Here is a 17,224-nt window from a genome sequence, read left to right as displayed (position 1 = left end):
AGTGAGCAAACCTACATCCAGATCAATGTAGTTCACCTGCATTTTTGGTATGAGGCAGTGTATTGGCAGAAATGTATATGAGCAAAGACCCTAAACATTATTCAATCCTGTCCCTTGATTGTGTTTAAACACACTGGTGCAACTTGGCCTCAAAGGATGGGCCTGCTTATAAATGATATTTTGGTAAATATAAGTTGCTAGCCCAATTCAGCATATAAAGGTCCTCGAGGAATAATTTTAGAAAACAGTGCTTGTTAACTCACAGTGATGCAGTCTGTGAGCTGCAAAGACTCAAGGCCTCTCTCAAAGTAATAAGGGTTCCTGATCAGGCAGTCAGTATTGGAGTACAGTGTCCAGTCCCAGTAAGGCAGCAGCTGAAAGTAAGAACAAATATGTTTCATTAAAAAATCTCTATCATTCAGGAACATGGGATGCAAAAGCTTGAGAGTTATACTCTACCTCACTGGTTAGGATTAAACTGGAGCATTCTTCCCAAATTCTGGGCATCACAGTTTGGCAAGGATATTAAAGCCTCGGAGAGAGGAAGAAGAATTTTCTTAGAATGGTATCTGTGATAAGAGATTTCAGTTTATTAGATGCTGGATATTTTGTGTTGCTCTCCTTACAGCAGACAAAGTTATGAGGGAGATTTAAGGGAGCCATCATGACCAATTTTAATAGAGTAAAAAAGGATAATTTAGTTCTCATGGCAGAAGGGTCACTAACCAGAGGGCACAGATTTATGGTAAAGATTCAGAAATGATGTGAGCAGATACCTCTCACAGCAGTGAGGGTGGATGAAACAGAAGAATTTGTGAAAGGAAATTGGATAAATGGCTGATGGGGAAAGATTGGAATGGGTAAGGGAGAAAGAAGTGAAGGCATGTCAAATTAGTTAATTGAATCAGAAGCCATAGACTCTGGAAGCAGGCCATTTGGCTCATTGAGCCCACACGGACCCTCCAAAGAGCATTCCACCCAAACCACCTACCACTATAACCTGTATTCCCCATAGCTAAACCACACAACACATTCCTGGATACCATGGGCATATTTAGCATAGTGAATCCTGACCTGCACATTCTTGCACTGTGGGAGGAAACTGGAGCACCCAGAGGAAACCTAAGTAGAGCGTTGCCTGAGGCTGGAATTGAACTAGAGTCCCTGGCACTGAGGTGGCAGTGCTAATCACTGTGCCATCTTTTCTAATAAAGGGCCAACACAACACAAAGCAAGTGCTGTACCATTCCAGAAATCTAAAAAAGCAGAAAATGAGGGACTGAAAGTAACATTTTAATTCCAGACAAGAACTGCATGTTCCATCTTGGAAGACTAAATTTACAAACTCTCTTTAACTGAATCCCAAAATAAATGGGAAGTTCTGCTCAAAGGCCACGTGGATCCCAAGTCCAAATTACTTCAAAGATCAAAGCAAACACTCCATTCCTCAAGCTCATTCCACACAAGGGGAGGAACAACACATACTTTCCTCTCGAAGGACACCAACAATCCCCAAAAGAATTGTATTTTAGTCTGTCTGTTTGGGAGGGAGAGACAGAATGGATCATTTTGTGCAACTCTGGAAGAGGCTGTTGTTTATACCTGGGGTATTAGATTCCCATCAGTTACTGCGAGGATTTACGGTGTTTCTCTGAATCTCAACGAAATGCATATATTAAAGTGTTCTCGGTGCCAATCTGTAATGGGGTGGAGGCAGGCACACTGACCTGAATCAGCAAAGCCCGGCCGCAGTAACTGAGAAATCTGGAACAGGGGCGGCTGTGGAGCAGGAGGCAGCCGAGCAGGAAGAGGACGCCAGCTCCGAGAGCAATCCTGCCCTGGGCCCGGCTACCGCTGCGGCGGCTTGGGGGTGAGCAGCACCGGAGCAGGGGTTCCATGAGCCGGCAGTATTCGGAGGCGGAGGCGGGGAGAAGCCGGCGCTGGTACAACCTCTCGAACTCGCCGTCGAAGTAGGAGAGCTTCCTTGAGAAAGACAGGGAGCGGAGCCCTGAGCTGCTCCGTCCCCTCCGAATCACCATCTCTGCTTCTCAACCTCCTGCCAAGATCCGGAACATTGCCTTAAAGCGGAAATGACAACCCCATCTTTATTTTGTAAATATATTTATTAACAAAAAAACGTTTTTACTTTACAAAAAGATAAAGTTATTAAAAATATAACAATATCAGCATAATAAGAAAAACATAAATTGCAATACAACTACTGTCTATTAACTACTAACCTACTCTATAATACAAAACCAAACCCTGCAAAACAACATCAATAGATAAGTGAGTAATAAAAAAACCCAAAAGAACACACACAGCACAACATAACGATGCTCGACTCAAAGCTCCCAAACAAAAAAACTCAGGAGTCCCCCCCTCCAGGGCTCAGCAAACCTAACCATCCTGGTTAAACAAACGCCCTAGTTAAGATAGCAGACAAATCTTTGTCCAAGTAACTCAAAAAGGGCTGCCATGTCTGAGAAAAAAGGTCTGTTGTGTGGTGCACCATATTGGTGAAAAAATCCAAGGGACTATGCTCCATCCAAATTTCTGCCATCCAAACAAGCCAGGCAGGTTCTCAGAAACCCAATTCATCAGAATTTTCTTCCATGCATAGAAAATAAGAATATTAAATAGTTTCTTTCCATGCCATCTAAAGATGATAAATTCAGTAAACCTAGAAGGTGAGATATTGGGTCTACTTTAACTTCAGTCTTCGGTCCTTTAGCCCTCCTTTCTTCTCCACAACAGCGCTCCAAAATACGCGGAGATTGTGGCATATCCAGAAGCAACAGATAAGAGCACTTCAGTTATTTTATATTTGGGCACATTGGAGATATCCCCTTTTTAAACTTCACCAGACAAATCAGTGCCAAATGAACCCCGTGCCGAACTTTTAACTGCATAGCACATGTCCTATTACAAACTGAGATCTTTTGCACGTTCTCCCATAGTCCTCCCACATTTCAGAAGAGATCTCCACTCCTACCTCTTGCTCCCAAGCCTCACATAATCAGCTAATATCGTGCCAGGCCTTACCACCCAGCATGTGATAGAGGGCACTAACCAAAAGGGTGCTTGTGGAACGTAGCAACAACCTCTCTGTCTCGGGCTTATAGGGCTCAGTGAGAAGTGTAGACTTCTGGATAAAATCCCTAACCTGAAAAAAATGTAAAAGATCTCTGCTGGGCAGCCCATATTTGCAGCTCTGTTGCTTGAAAGACATCATAACCTCCCCCTCAAACAAGTCTCCCACACTGGAAACTCCTCTCACTGTCCAAAGTTGAACCCTGTGTCCATCATCCCTGGTCAGAACCCCGGCATACAAACTATGGGAGTAAGTGGTGAAGTCTTGGATAAACAACCCTTACTCTGATGCACTGCCCTCCATGCCTTGACCGTACTATTAACAATGGGGTTCCAGCAGTGGTCCATAACTGTCCTCATCTTATCCATGAACAACAGGTTAGTAAGAGGGCACTCTGCCTGGGAGGCCTCAATATCCAGCCATATTGAGTTGGATCGTTACCTACCCAATCACAGACAAAGGACAGCATGGAACTCAATTGATACCTCCTGATGTCTGGGAAATCACCTCCTCTCCATCGTTGAGGCAACTGCAATTTAGTAAATTTGATGAGGAGCCACATACGATGCCAAATGAAGGAACTAAACCAACCCATGAGTTTCTGCAACGTTGATCTGGGAAACATGATAGGGAGCATACCAAGGGATAAAGCAAATGAGGGTGGACATTCATCTTAATTAGGGCTATTCGGCCCAACCACGAGCCTCCCATCCCTGAAGATCCTGATAATGGATGTAGGTTTGCTCGCTGAGCTGGAAGGTTCATTTCCAAATGTTTCATCACCCTATTAGGTAACATCTTCAGTGGGCCTCCAGGCGAAGCACTGCTGCTGATTCCTGCTTTCTGTTTATATGTTTGGGTTTCTTTGGGTTGGTAATGTCATTTCCTGTTCTTTTTCTCAGGGCATGTAGATGGGGTCTAACTCGACTGAGTAGTCTGGCAGTCATTTCTGTGACATCTTTGACGTAGGGGAGAGTGGCTAGGGTTCCTCGACATGTTTTGTCTGCTTGTTTGGGTTTGTTGCTGAGAAATCGGCGGACTATGTTCATTGAGTACCCATTCTTTTTGAATACATGGTATAAGTGATTTTCCTCTGCTCTGCATAGTTCCTCTGTGCTGCAGTGTGTATTGGCTCATTGAAATAATGTTCTGATGCAGCTTTCTTTGTGGATGTTGGGATGATTTGTGGGCGGCACGGTGGCACAGTGGTTAGCACTGCTGCCTCACAGCGCCAGAGACCCGGGTTCAATTCCCGCCTCAGGTGACTGACTGTGTGGAGTTTGCACATTCTCCCCGTGTCTGCTTGGGTTTCCTCTGGGTGCTCCGGTTTCCACCCACAGTCCAAAGATGTGCAGGTCAGGTGAATTGGCCATGCTAACTTGCCCATAGTGTTAGGTGTAGGGGTCTGGATGGGTTGCGCTTCGGCATGTCGGTGTGGACTTGTTGGGCCAAAGGGCCTGTTTCCACACTGTAAGCAATCTAATCTAATCTAATCAAAGAACATTATTTCAATGAGTCAACACATACTACAGCACAGAGGAACTACTCAGAGCAGAGGAAAATCACTTATACCGTGTATTCAAAAAGAACGGGTACCCAGTGAACACAGTCTGCCAATTTCTCAGCAACAAGCAGATAAAACACGTCCAGAAACACTAGCCACTCTCCCCTACATCAAAGACATCTCAGAAATGGCTGCCAGACTACACAGACCCCTTGGCATCATGGTGGCCCACCAACACACTAAAACAGCAGCTAATGAACTTGAAAGACACTCTCCAGACAACAAGCAAAACTATAGCATTTACAAAATACTGTGCAAGAGCTGTAACAAACACTACATTGGACAAACAGGCAGAAAACTAGCCACCAGTATACATCAACTAGCCACAAAACGACATGATTCTCTCTCACGAGTATCCTTATGTACAGATAAGGAAGGACACCACTTCAACTGGGACAACACATCTATCCTAGGACAAGCCAAACAGAGACACGCATGGGAATTCCTTGAAGCATGGCATTCCAACCGGAGCTCTATCAACAAACACATTGAGGTAGACCCCATCTACCGCGCACTGAGAAAAAGAACAGGAAGTGACATCACCAACCCAAAGAAATTCAAACATATAAATGGAAAGCAGGAATCAGCAGCAGTTCTTCGCCTGGAGGCCCACTGAAGATATTACCTGGTAGGGTGATGAAACATCTGGAAATGAACCTTCCAGCTCAGCAAGTAAACCTACATCCAGAACCTCAACCTGAGCCACAAATCTTCTCAAAACTTGCTAAGCCCACCTAATATTGTCAAGCAGGAGAGCAAAATTAGTCCGGAATAACTGATCGAACATGGGGGTAATAAGATACCTAGGTAAGTGAAACCCGCCCATGACCACTTAAAGGGGAACCTAGTGCCAACTTCAACCTCTTGCACTTCCTTGTGGTTCCCCCAAAGGCATAGCAACCGACTTTGCAAAGTCGATCTTCTATCCTGAAATAGCCCCAAATGAATTAATACATTGTATCAGGTGGAGTATGGCGGTCATCGGGTCCGATAAAAACAGAAGGACATCATCCTCATACAAGTGCAATCTTGTGTACCCTCGATTCCACTTCCGGACCGTTCTGGCAAATTGTCTCTGCCATCGGCTCTATCACCAATGTAAGCAACAATGGCAAGAGGTGGCAGCCTTGACGACCACCCTGCCAATCCTAAAGTTCCCAGACTTCACCCCTTGATGAAGACCGTGGCCAGAGGGTGGTGATATAAAACCTCCCCCGTCCCAGCAAAGACCCCAACCAACCCAAACCACTCTAAGGCATAAAAAAGATATGAGGCAAAAGCGCTTGAGGGAACATCTCCGAGACACCCGCACCAATCAACCACACCGCCCCCTCCCACTCTGCCGGGGACATGGAGGTCCTGGGCCTCCTTCACCGCCGCTCCCTCACCACCAGACGCCTGGAGGAAGAACGCCTCAGCTTCCGCCTCGGAACACTTCAACCCCAGGGCATCAATGTGGACTTCAACAGCTTCCTCATTTCCCCTTCCCCCACCTCATCCTAGTTTCAAACTTCCAGCTCAGCACTGTCCCCATGACTTGTCCGGACTTGTCCGACCTGTCTATCTCCTTTTCCACCTATCCACTCCACCCTCTCCTCCCTGAACTATCACCTTCATCCCCTCCCCACTCACCCATTGTACTCTATGCTACTCTCTCCCCACCCCCACCCTCCCCTAGCTTATCTCTCCACACTTCAGGCTCACTGCCTTTATTCCTGATGAAGGGCTTTTGCCCGAAACATCAATTTCGCTGCTCGTTGGATGCTGCCTGAACTGCTGTGCTCTTCCAGCACCACTGATCCAGAATAAAAAAGATATGGCCATTCCACCCAGTCAAATGCTTTCTCTGCATCTAAGGAAATCACCAACCCCTGCATCGATCATTCTGACATACTTGAACCATATTCAGCAAACTTCTAATATTATTAGAGGACCTACGGCCCCTTATAAAGCCTCTTTGACAATATAGGGCAATACCTTCTCCAATCTCAGTGCCAAAATCTTAGACAGAATCTTAAAATCTGAGTTTAATGGAGAGATGGGCTTGTATGAGGCACAATCCTCAGGAACCTTGCTCTTCTTAAGAGGGAGGGAAATATTAGCTTCTCTCAAAGATGGTGGTAGGCATTCATGCATATAGGAGTGATTATACATTTCCAGTATCAGCCCTGACAGAATCTCTGTGAACGCCTTGCAAAACCCACCTGGGAGACCATCAGGGCCAGGCGCTTTCCATTTCTGAAGTTGCCTAGCTGCCTGCTGTATTTCCTGAACTGTCAAGGGGGCATTAAGGAGAGAGGGCTGTTCCAGGGTTACCCCCAGGAGGTCCAGGCTCTTAAAAAAGGCTTCCATCATGGCCCTCCTATCTTCGCAACCTTCAGACTGATAAAATTCAAAGTAAAAACTCCAAAAAGCCTCATTAATCCTTTTGGCATCGTATGTAAGGATCCCGGCACTGTCTCTAACTGCAGTAATAGTTTGGGGAGCGTGCTTTTTCCTAGTCAGATACGCTAAATACTTCCTGGCCTATCCTCGTACTTGAACAGCCTTTGTCTAGCAAAAGTAAGGTCTTTCTTTGCATTTTGTGTCAGTATTGAATTCAAGGCAGCCCGAAGGACCTGATCATTTATAGTTTGGTCACCAAAGGCTTCGCTCCATGTGCCACCGCAGCAACTTTCAGCCGTGTTTCAAGTAGATGCTGCTGTTCCTCCTTCTGTCGTTTCCGGCTAGCCAAATAAGAAATAGCTAATCTCTTAGCAAAGGCCTTAGTGGCCTCCCATAGCATAGACGTGTCTGAGATGATAGTCAAAAACCTCCGAAACTCCCTCAAAAAGTATTCCACAAATTTGGAATCCTTCAGGAGAAAAGGATCCAGATGCCAGTGCCGCAAAGCTACCCCATCACTCTTGGCCTTAACCTCCAAATATACCACCACGTGATCAGAGATAGCTATATTCCCAATTTTACAACCCATAATCAAATCCAGAAGGGTCGAGGGAGCCAAAAAAAATCAATCCTCGTGTGACATTTGTGTGTGTTTGAAAAAAAGGTGAAGTCCCTGCCGGTAGAGTGAAGACATCTCCAAATGTCCACCGCTCCCAACTCCTCGTATAAGTCAGCCACATGCATTGGGGGCCCACTAGGCATCCTGTCCACTATCAAATCCAAAAGGCAATTGAAATCCATCCCCCCACCACCATAATAATGTGCTGTGTTCCAAAGGCACTCAGTTTAGAAAAGGCACTAATCAAAAATTTGAGGGGATCCGCCAGAAGACAGTAGACATTTAAAATGCCATATTCCTCCCCATGTATCAGGGCCTTAAGTATCATAAACCACCCTTGCTCATCTTTCCCCTGCTCTAATAATGTGAATGGAAGATTTTTCTGAATAAGCATAGCCACTCCCCTACTTTCAGTAGTAAAGGATGAAAAGAATACCTGGTCATAACCCCGCTGTTGTAACTTCAGGTGGGTTTCCTACAACAGGGCGATATCCTTTTAAGGCTAGAAAGCACTTTTTTTCTTTTAGCAGGTGAATTACTTCCCTTGATGTTCCAGGTGCATTATTTAACAAGACTTGCCATATCCCCTTTCAGAGACCTTTGAACCCCCAGGAGGGAAAACCCTGTTTGCAATACGCCAAGCACAAGTAAATGAAGACTCAGAGTCACAGAATTATGGATACAAAAACTACTCTATCATAATTACAAACAATTATTGCTACCAAAAAAACTACAAAGCAAACCAACTATAAAACCTTGAATGGGAGACTCTCCCCACTACCTATAAGAGGCACTCACCCTACCCATCCCCTCCTGCACAACTCCTTCAGGCCTGGACTGTGCCCCAGCCTTAGGCAAAAAAATGTAAATAAACAAGGAGATGATCCTTAAGTCAACAAAAGAAGGCAAAGTCAGGATAAGCACTCCGCCTATCCACGGCTCCATGTCACCCCTCCTTGTGACTAAAAGAGAAAATGAAGAAAAAAAAGGAAAACAACAAAGGGCACCCACAAAGTTTCCCGATAAAATCTAGTTATAAAAATATAATAGGAACAACATATTCCAAGATTGCTTTTTTTTAAATGATAAGGGAAAGGGAAAAAGGGAAAACACAGGGAAAGAGGGAAAGAAGGAAGAGAGGATGAACATTAACAATATTCTTCAGACCAATGGGTTTATTTTACAGTGTCTACAAAATTCTTGGCTTTATCTGCCGAGTCAAACGTATAAACTGAGCCAGTGGCTGAAATGGAGCACCATGGGATACCTCACGGTGTACTGGATGCCCAGGTTCCTCTTTTTAACTTAATCGAAGGACTTCCTCTTTCGAATTACAGCAGCTGAGAAATCCTGGAAAAACATGATTTTTGACTCTTTGTGGATCTGTCCTCAGTAATCTGGAGGCTTCTATCACTCTTTGCTTGTCCCTGTATGTGAGGAAGTGCACTAGGACCTGGTAGGGGTGCTGTACCAGTCCGGACCTACATACCACCACTCACTAGGCCCTTTCAATCTGCAGCCAGCCAGATTCAATTTGAAGGCCCAGGAATTGCGGCAGCCAGTTTTCAAAGAAGCTGACTGGCTGCCCATCTTCTTCACCCTCTGGAAGTCCGACGATCCAAAGATTCATCCTCCGACCTCAATTTTCAAGATAGTCAACCTGATCTCGAAAGGCCCAGCACTTGGATCCATACGGATGAGGACTCCATCGCTGCTGATAGCCAGTCAGGCAGGCAGCATCCAAGGAACAGGAGAGTCGACGTTTTGAACATTAGCTCCTCATTAGGAATATAGAGGAGTGGGGCTGGGGAGAAGTTAGCTGGGAAAGCGATAGATAGATGAAGGTGGGTGCTGATGGTGATAGGTTGGAGTGGGAGGTGAAGCAGATAGATGGGAAGGAAGATGAACATGTAGGACGGTTCAAGAGGGTGGTGTCGAGTTGGGGGGGATTGGATCTGGGACAAGGTGGGGGGAGGAAAGATAAGGAAGCTAGTGAAATTGACATTAATCCAGTGTGGTTGGAGGGTCCCAAGATGGAACATAAAGCATTCTTCCTCCAAGTGTCGGGTGGTGAGAATCTGGCAGTGGAAGAGACCCAGGACTTAAATGTCCTTGACAGAGTGGGAGGGGAAGTTGAAGTGTTTGGCCACATAGCGGTGGGGTTGTTTAGTGTGTGTGTCCCAGAGATATCCTCTGAAATGATCTGCAAGTTGGCGTGCTGTCTCCCTAATGTAAAGGAGACCATATCAGGAACAACAGACACAGTAGATGATGGGCGCAGAGGTGCAGGAAAATCTCAGAGATGTGGAAGGATTTTTGGGGGCCTTGAATGGAGGTTTGGGCACAGGTTTTACACCTCTTGTGGTGGCAAGGCAAGGTGGCGGGTGTGTTGGTTGGGCGCGTGGACCTAACAAGGGAGTTAAGGAGGGAATAGTCTCTGCGGAACTCTGGGGAAGGAAATAGATCTCATGTGGTGACGTCTGTTTGTAGGCAGTGGAAATGGCAATGTAAGATGCAATGTATACAGAGATTGGTGAGGTAGGAGGTGAGGACCAAGGGAGTTCTATCCTTGTTGCAACTGGAGGGGTAGGGATCGAGGGCAGATTTGCAGGAAGTGGAGCAAATGTGCTGGAGGGCATTGTTGACCACATGGGAGGGGAAGTTGAAGTCCTTGAAGAAAGAGGCCATCTAGGATCAGAAGCTCAGTGATCATTCAATAGCCCCAAACTGGGCATCACTGTACAGGTTATTGCTGAGCAGGTGCTGCTTGATAACACTGTTGATGACTTGTTTCATCACTTACTGATGATACAGAGTAGACTGATGGGATAGTAATTAGCCAGTTGGATTTGAACTGCTTTTTCTTTAGTGTAAAGGACATACCTGGGTAATTTTCCACATTATTTAGTATATGACAGTGCTATAACTACTGGAACAGCCTGCCTAAAGGAATGGCAAGCTCTGCAGCACATGGATTCTGTACTATTGCTGGAATGTTTTAAGGGCCCATAGCCTTTGCAGTTTCTAGTGCATCCATTTATCGATATCATGCAAAGTGAATTGAATTGGCTAAAGGTTGACAGGTGTGATGCTGGGGACCTCCACAGGAGGCAGAAATAGATCATCCACTCAGCAAATGCTTCAGCCTTGTCTTTTGTAGTTATGTTGGGGTTGAGTGTGTGGTGCTGGAAAAGGACTGCAGATGCTTGAGATCAGAGTTGAGTGTGGTGCTGGAAAAGCACAGCCGGTCAGGCAGCATCCGAGGAGCTCCTGATGAACAGCTTATGCTCAAAATGTCGATTTTCCTGCTCCTCGGATGTTGCCTGACCAGCTGTTATTTTCCAGCGCCACACTCAACTCTGATCGCCAGCATCTGCAGTCCTCACTCTCTCCCTTTTGTCCTGATATGCTGCACTTGCTTAGCAATAAGCATGACAATATTTCTGAAGCCCTCTCCTCCCATGATTTATTTGCCCACCACCAACCATGAGTGGATGTGGCAGGACTGCAGAGCTTAGATGGGATCTGTTGGTTGTGGAATTGGTTAGCTCTGTCCATCACTTGTTGCTTACCCTGTATGGTTCTTAGCTCCTGATGTATGCCAGGTGCTGTTCCTGACATTCCCTCCTGGACCCTTCATTGAACCAGGATTGATCCCCTGGCTGGGAGGGTTATCTTTGGCTCTCCTTAATGGACTGCTCCATGTCCCACTGCATCGAGAAGTAGGCAAAACTGTAATTTGAGAGTGATGGCATTTGACTGCTCACATTACAAAGGCTTGATCTGTGCTTTATGTTTCCCACCAGATTCTGATGGATTCAGCTACAGCAGGGGCTTCATTGTGCTGCGATGCAACAGACCAGTGGAGATATGGAGGAGGAGCAGATGAGCCAGCAAACCCAGAAGCAGCAATAACCTCCAGTGGTTGCCAGGCAGCCTCCACAAGGAGTAGTCAGAGCCGAAAGGCCACCGGGATGCGCAGGAGGTACAGGGGGGCTAGAGTCTATCATCCTCAATGTCATTTTTTCCAGACGGTAAAGCAGTGTCTGCACAAGCTAAGGATGTGCCAGGACACACTCAAGATTGTGCCAACCACTACAACCTGGCTGACCATCCTATACAAGTAGCAAGACAGACTGTAAATACATCAAATTGAGAGGTCCATATCATTACTTGGCTGAGTTCATCAATAGGAAGGCTTCTGTTCCATCAACGTGCAAGTGATCTATGACCACTTCTTAGAAGTTTGTTATGCTACCCAAGGATCTGCCATGAAATCTATATCCTTGAGAACTCTCACCTTCATGCTGTGTTTAAGGAGCCAAGGCATCTTTCAAGGATGGTTACTGAGTGATAAGGGCTACCCTCTCAGGCATGGCTGATGATTTCAGTATACAAACCATGACTGAGGCCAAGCATAGATATGATGCAGCCCATTCTTCAACCAGGGTCATGGTGAAGTAGACGATAGGCCTCCTGAAGGTGTGGATCTGCTGCATGGAATGTTCTGTGGGACATTGAAATTGACTCCACATAGAAGGGGCTGTATCACCCGGGCATGTGGTGCTGTGCCAAGGGGAGAATATGATGGACGTTGAGAGAGAGCAGGAACAGCCTTCCAAGGAGGAAGATGAGGACATTGAGCAGAAAGAACATCAGCTTCAGCAAGATAGAGCTTAACAGTGTTAGGAGAAACAAGCCAGACAGGACTTCATTGACATTTGGTGCTGGTGAAAATTTTGAACTATTTTAAGTCTATCCTGTTTGTGATGAACACACTGAACAACGATAAGATGCTGGGCTATGGTGGGCATTGGAGCAAGAGCAGCGATGACACAGAGTGTTGTAAGAGGGAATGTGGCTAAGGACAGGGAATTCTGTGGCCTGGTAGTTAAATAATGATTAAGGTAGGAACGTACAGTTGCACATCCAAGAAAGTATCAGCCATGTCACTTCCATGCTATGACAGGCATCAGTTTGCGGACGCTGTGCCACTACGTTAATGGTGAAGGGCACAGCTTGACCACATGCACAATACAGTGGGAGAGAGATTCAGCTGAGCATCAGATGCGAGGGGGACCCTAGGGGTGTGGTATCTAGTTAATGAAGCAAATCTGGGGAGAAACCTCACTAGGCCTTACAGAAAGAAACCTGATGAAAATACAGTCATAGAGATGTACAGCATGGAAACAGACCCTTCGGTCCAACCCGTCCATGCCCACCAGATATCCCAACCCAATCTAGTCCCACCTCTAGCACCCAGCCCATATCCCTCCAAACCCTTCCTATTCATATACCCATCCAAATGCCTCTTAAATGTTGCAATTGTACCAGCCTCCAACATTTCCTCTGGCAGCTCATTCCATATGTGTACCACCCTTTTGTGTGAAAAAGTTGACCCTTAGGTCTCTTTTATATCTTTCCCCTCTCACCCTAAACCTATGCCCTCTAGTTCTGGACTCCCCGACCCTAGGTAAAAGACTTTGCCTATTTACCCTCTCCATGCCCCTCATAATTTTGTAAACCTCTATAAGGTCACCCCTCAGCCTCTGATGCTCCAGGGAAAACAGCCCCAGCTTGTTCAGCCTCTCCCTGTAGCTCAAATCCTCCAACTCTGGGAACATCGTTGTAAATCTTTTCTGAACCCTCTCAAGTTTCACAACATGATCAATTTCTGATAAGATTCAGCCTTACATTTTGAACCATAAACTGAACTTTCTTGTTTTTACTTCAGCTCAACCTAAAACAGTTCATACATATACTCTATAATGTCTTTAATAGGCATTCGGTCCTGTGAGAACTAGCCAAAGTTGATTCGCAGCTCATGAAGGTTAATTTCTGAAGTTGTTTTGTTTTTCACACTGAGGTATTTTCCCTGGAGATTCTTCCCTAGTACAAACTAGGCAAATCTTCCTGCCTTGTTGTAATTCCTCATGAATTTGATCTTTTCAGTCCTCCACATTCCTCCATGGTAAATCACAGCATCTTGCCACTCCTCTTCTCCTGATTTTGGTAGACCAATTATCTCTTATGTTCTTCCACTCTTCAGGCCTACATGAATCACATGGGCCTTTTATCTAGGGAGAAATGCTGATTAGCTTTCCTTGAGACACCAACTCTATTTTATCTTGGGGAAAACAAGTGCAACTGTTTACAAACTGACATCAACCCACTTTCTGGGACTTTGTAGCCTCACATTCTACCCACTGTCAGGACACAGGTAGCTACCATTCTCTCCAAGTGTATATACCTTGCACCTACTTCACCATAAATTAATCTGATCCATACATTAATCTTTAATATCAAACTACCCATGGTGGCAGTCAGGCAAGGTCCCATGACCTCCTTCAGTTTATGTTACATTAAAGACAGTCTCAAATAATATCAATGATACTGACCTCACAACTGTAATAACTTGGTTTCACAAACTAAACATGGTCAAAGTCACAGATGAACAAGTGAATTTGAAATAGGCAGCTCATGGATTACACAATGAGATGGATTACAGAATGAGTTTGATTGAATTTGTAAATGATGAGAACAATGGCCAACGTACTTCATGACTGAAGCGTGAGATGAACTGCAACTGGAAATAAGCTGCACAAGGAATTCATAACTTCTCATCTACTGTCTGGTTCTCTGAAACCACAGTTTGTAAAATGTTTTCTTAGTAATAAAGCATTATCCTAGTGCAAATCGATACTTCACACCAAAGTAAAATTTACTACTGAAACAAAAATTGAAATTGCTGCAGAAACTCAGGAAGTCTGGCAGCATCTGTGAAAAGAAAGTAATAAACATTTCGAGTCCAGTGACTCCTCTTCTGAAACATGCTTAAAACATTAACTCTACTTTCTTTTCACAGATGCTGCCATACCTGCTGATTTTCTCCAGCAATTTCTGTTTTTGCTACAGATCTTCACCCTCTTTATCTTTGTTTATAAAATTGACCACTCCCTAGTTTGACATGTCAACCAGATAAATAGACACAGCAAAGGCAATGGGCTCTGACAATGAAGATTTGTGCTCCACATCTAGCCAGGCTATTTTAGTAGTCACAGAACTGATATATACCCAACAACAGGAAACCTGCCTGGCTGTGAATGCTGTAAATGTCTGTTACAGATGACAATGAGCATGTGCAGACACAAAGAATGCTAGCTATCTAATTTGAGTGACAAAATTGAGAGAACCAGACTCAAAGCTGGTGTAGTCGGTGCTGCTATAACGTGCATTTCTTCAACCTGAATTGACTATAATGCAATTGAAAAATTTAGATCATTATTTGTAGAAGGTGAACTTTTCTTACCTACTGGCTATAACACGATTCTGGTCCCATTAGTTTAAATGGTGCTGTTATTATGCAATTTTCTTATAATTGCGGTTAGCATGGGAATGGAACTATCATGTTATGTCAGACTAGATTGTACTGCAATAGAACTGCAGTGGCCTTTCCCCACTGCTCTCGAAGGTCTCTCCCTTCTTTACTTACATTTCCTTCCCTCATTCCATCCTTCCTCCCCACTACTTCCTCCCTCTCATGCCCACTTTCACCCCTCACTCCTATCCTCACTTCCTCCTGCTCCTGGTGCAAGTTTCTCCTTTCGCCCACCCGTCCCTCTGCCCTTCACTTGCAGCTTCCCTCCCCCTTGCTCTCAGTAAGGTCCCAGACTCTGCCTCTTCAATTCCCCTTCAGCAGTGTATACAAGAATGAGGCATCATCACATGCAAACAGACCCTTCTAGGTGATGTCATATTGTATTTTGGGTAATCATTACAAAATTACCCCAATATGTCCTGTCCACAAAAAGCAAGACAAATCCAATCTGACAAAATACCTCCCTATTATTCTTCTATCAACATCAGGAGAATGTGAAGACTGCAGCTGCTGGAGATCAAATTCGAGAACGTGGTGCTGCAAAAGCACAGTAGGTCAGACAGCATCCGAGGAGCAGGAGAATCTACATTTTGGACATAAGCATTATCAAGTAGTATTTACATAGCAATCATCTGCTCACTGACACGCTGTTTGGGTTGTACCAGGTAGTCTCAGTTCTAGAACTCAAATACCAAAAATGTAATATATAGATAAAGGGAAAATAGCTGCTCTTGAGATCAAAACAGTATTTACTTGGTTATATTGAAGCCCTAGGAACCTCATCAGTCAGGCAGAAGATACAAAAGCTTTAACACATGTACCAACAGGTTCAAGAGTAGCTTCTTCCCTGCTGTATTAGACTGCTGAACAGACCTCTCTAATTTCAAACTTAATGTTGACCTTACTTCTGTGCACCTCCTGTGTAATCATAACCTTGTATGCCTCACTCTGTCTAAATACCAATAATCTGTATGTCCTTGTTTGCTATAAACTGCCTGCACTGCTTGCAAAACAAAACTTTTCAATGTACTTAGGTACGTATGACTATAATAAATCAAATCAAATTAAGTTAATAGGAATCAGGGAGAAAACTCTCCATACCTAGCATAAAGGAAAGTGATTGTGGTTGTTGGAAGCCAATCACCTCAGTTCAGGACATTGTTGCAGGAGTTCCTCTGGGTAATATCCTAGGCCTAACCATCTTTTGATCAATTATCTCTCCTGCATCATAACATTAGAATGGGAATGTTCACTGATGGTTGAACAGTATTCAGTACCCTTACTGTAGCCTGCATTAAGCATGACCTGGAAAACATTCAGGCTTGAGCTGATAAATGGCCAGTAACATCATGTCACAAAATTGCCAGGCAATGATGATCTCTAGCAATAGAAAATCTAACTGCCTTGACTTTCAATGGCATTACCATTGTTAAACCCTCCACCATAGACATATTGAGGGATACCTTTGATCAGAGTCTCAACTAGACCAGTTCAATAAATGCTATGATCACAAAGAGACTAAGAAGTCTGAGATGAGAGGTTGACCTGCTGACTCTGCAAAGTCTGTCTACCATTGGCAAGATACAAGTTTGGAATGTGGCGGAATTCTCTCTACCTGCCTGAATGAAGATAGTTTTAAAAATACTTAAGGAGCACAACACCATTTATGAAAGCAGCCCATTTGATTAGCACTCCAACCACATCCTTTAATATTCACTGTTTCGACTGTCAACGCAGAGTGACAGTAGCATGCATTATCTACAAGATACACTACAGCCACTCACTAATCCTCTTTCTACTTAATTCAAATTCTACAATGTATAAGGACAAGGCCAGAAGGTGTACTGGGAATACCATCACCTTTTTGATCCCTCCAAGTCACTGTAGCTAGGCCAAAATCCTGGAAGCTCCTCCCTAACAACATTGTGAATGCATCCATAGGACGTGGGTGGAAACAGTTGAAATCAGCAGGTCACAATCACATTCTCAAAGATGTTTGTGGATAAGCAGCAAATGCTGGCATTACCAAAGACACACTCATCCTATGAAAGAATAATATAAATTTATTCTTATCAATAGGCTTTATCTTCTCTCATCTACAATTCTGGCATAAATAGGATTACTGGTTTCGTTCTATTCAATTCCCGCTTTAAACTCGAGTGGAAGGCCTACTGAACTACCTGG

The 17,224-nt window shown here is 44.5% G+C and overlaps 1 protein-coding gene across 2 annotated transcripts in view; it reads right to left on the bottom strand.

The window, feature by feature from the left end:
• LOC122562613 (uncharacterized) overlaps positions 1-2,187 on the bottom strand; it is a 102,910-nt gene extending 100,723 nt beyond the window's left edge. The window contains exons 1-2 of one of the 2 annotated variants that reach the window (XM_087999987.1): positions 1,728-2,187; positions 264-374 (exon numbers count right to left, since the gene is read on the bottom strand). In XM_087999987.1, the coding sequence (XP_087856113.1) occupies positions 264-374; positions 1,728-2,039 (423 nt within the window). In that variant the 5' untranslated portion in view covers positions 2,040-2,187. The remainder of the gene's footprint in view (positions 1-263; positions 375-1,727) is intronic. The other variant, XM_043715601.2, reaches the window with a different exon arrangement.
• Positions 2,188-17,224: the final 15,037 nt, after the last annotated feature.

Source organism: Chiloscyllium plagiosum, unplaced genomic scaffold (assembly GCF_037043375.1).
Source record: "Chiloscyllium plagiosum isolate Xiang-an unplaced genomic scaffold, Cpla_swu_hap1 HiC_scaffold_24, whole genome shotgun sequence".
Taxonomy (NCBI): domain Eukaryota; kingdom Metazoa; phylum Chordata; class Chondrichthyes; order Orectolobiformes; family Hemiscylliidae; genus Chiloscyllium; species Chiloscyllium plagiosum.
The sequence above is the reverse complement of the archived record's forward strand: the minus strand, read 5'-3'. Positions and strand labels throughout refer to the sequence as shown.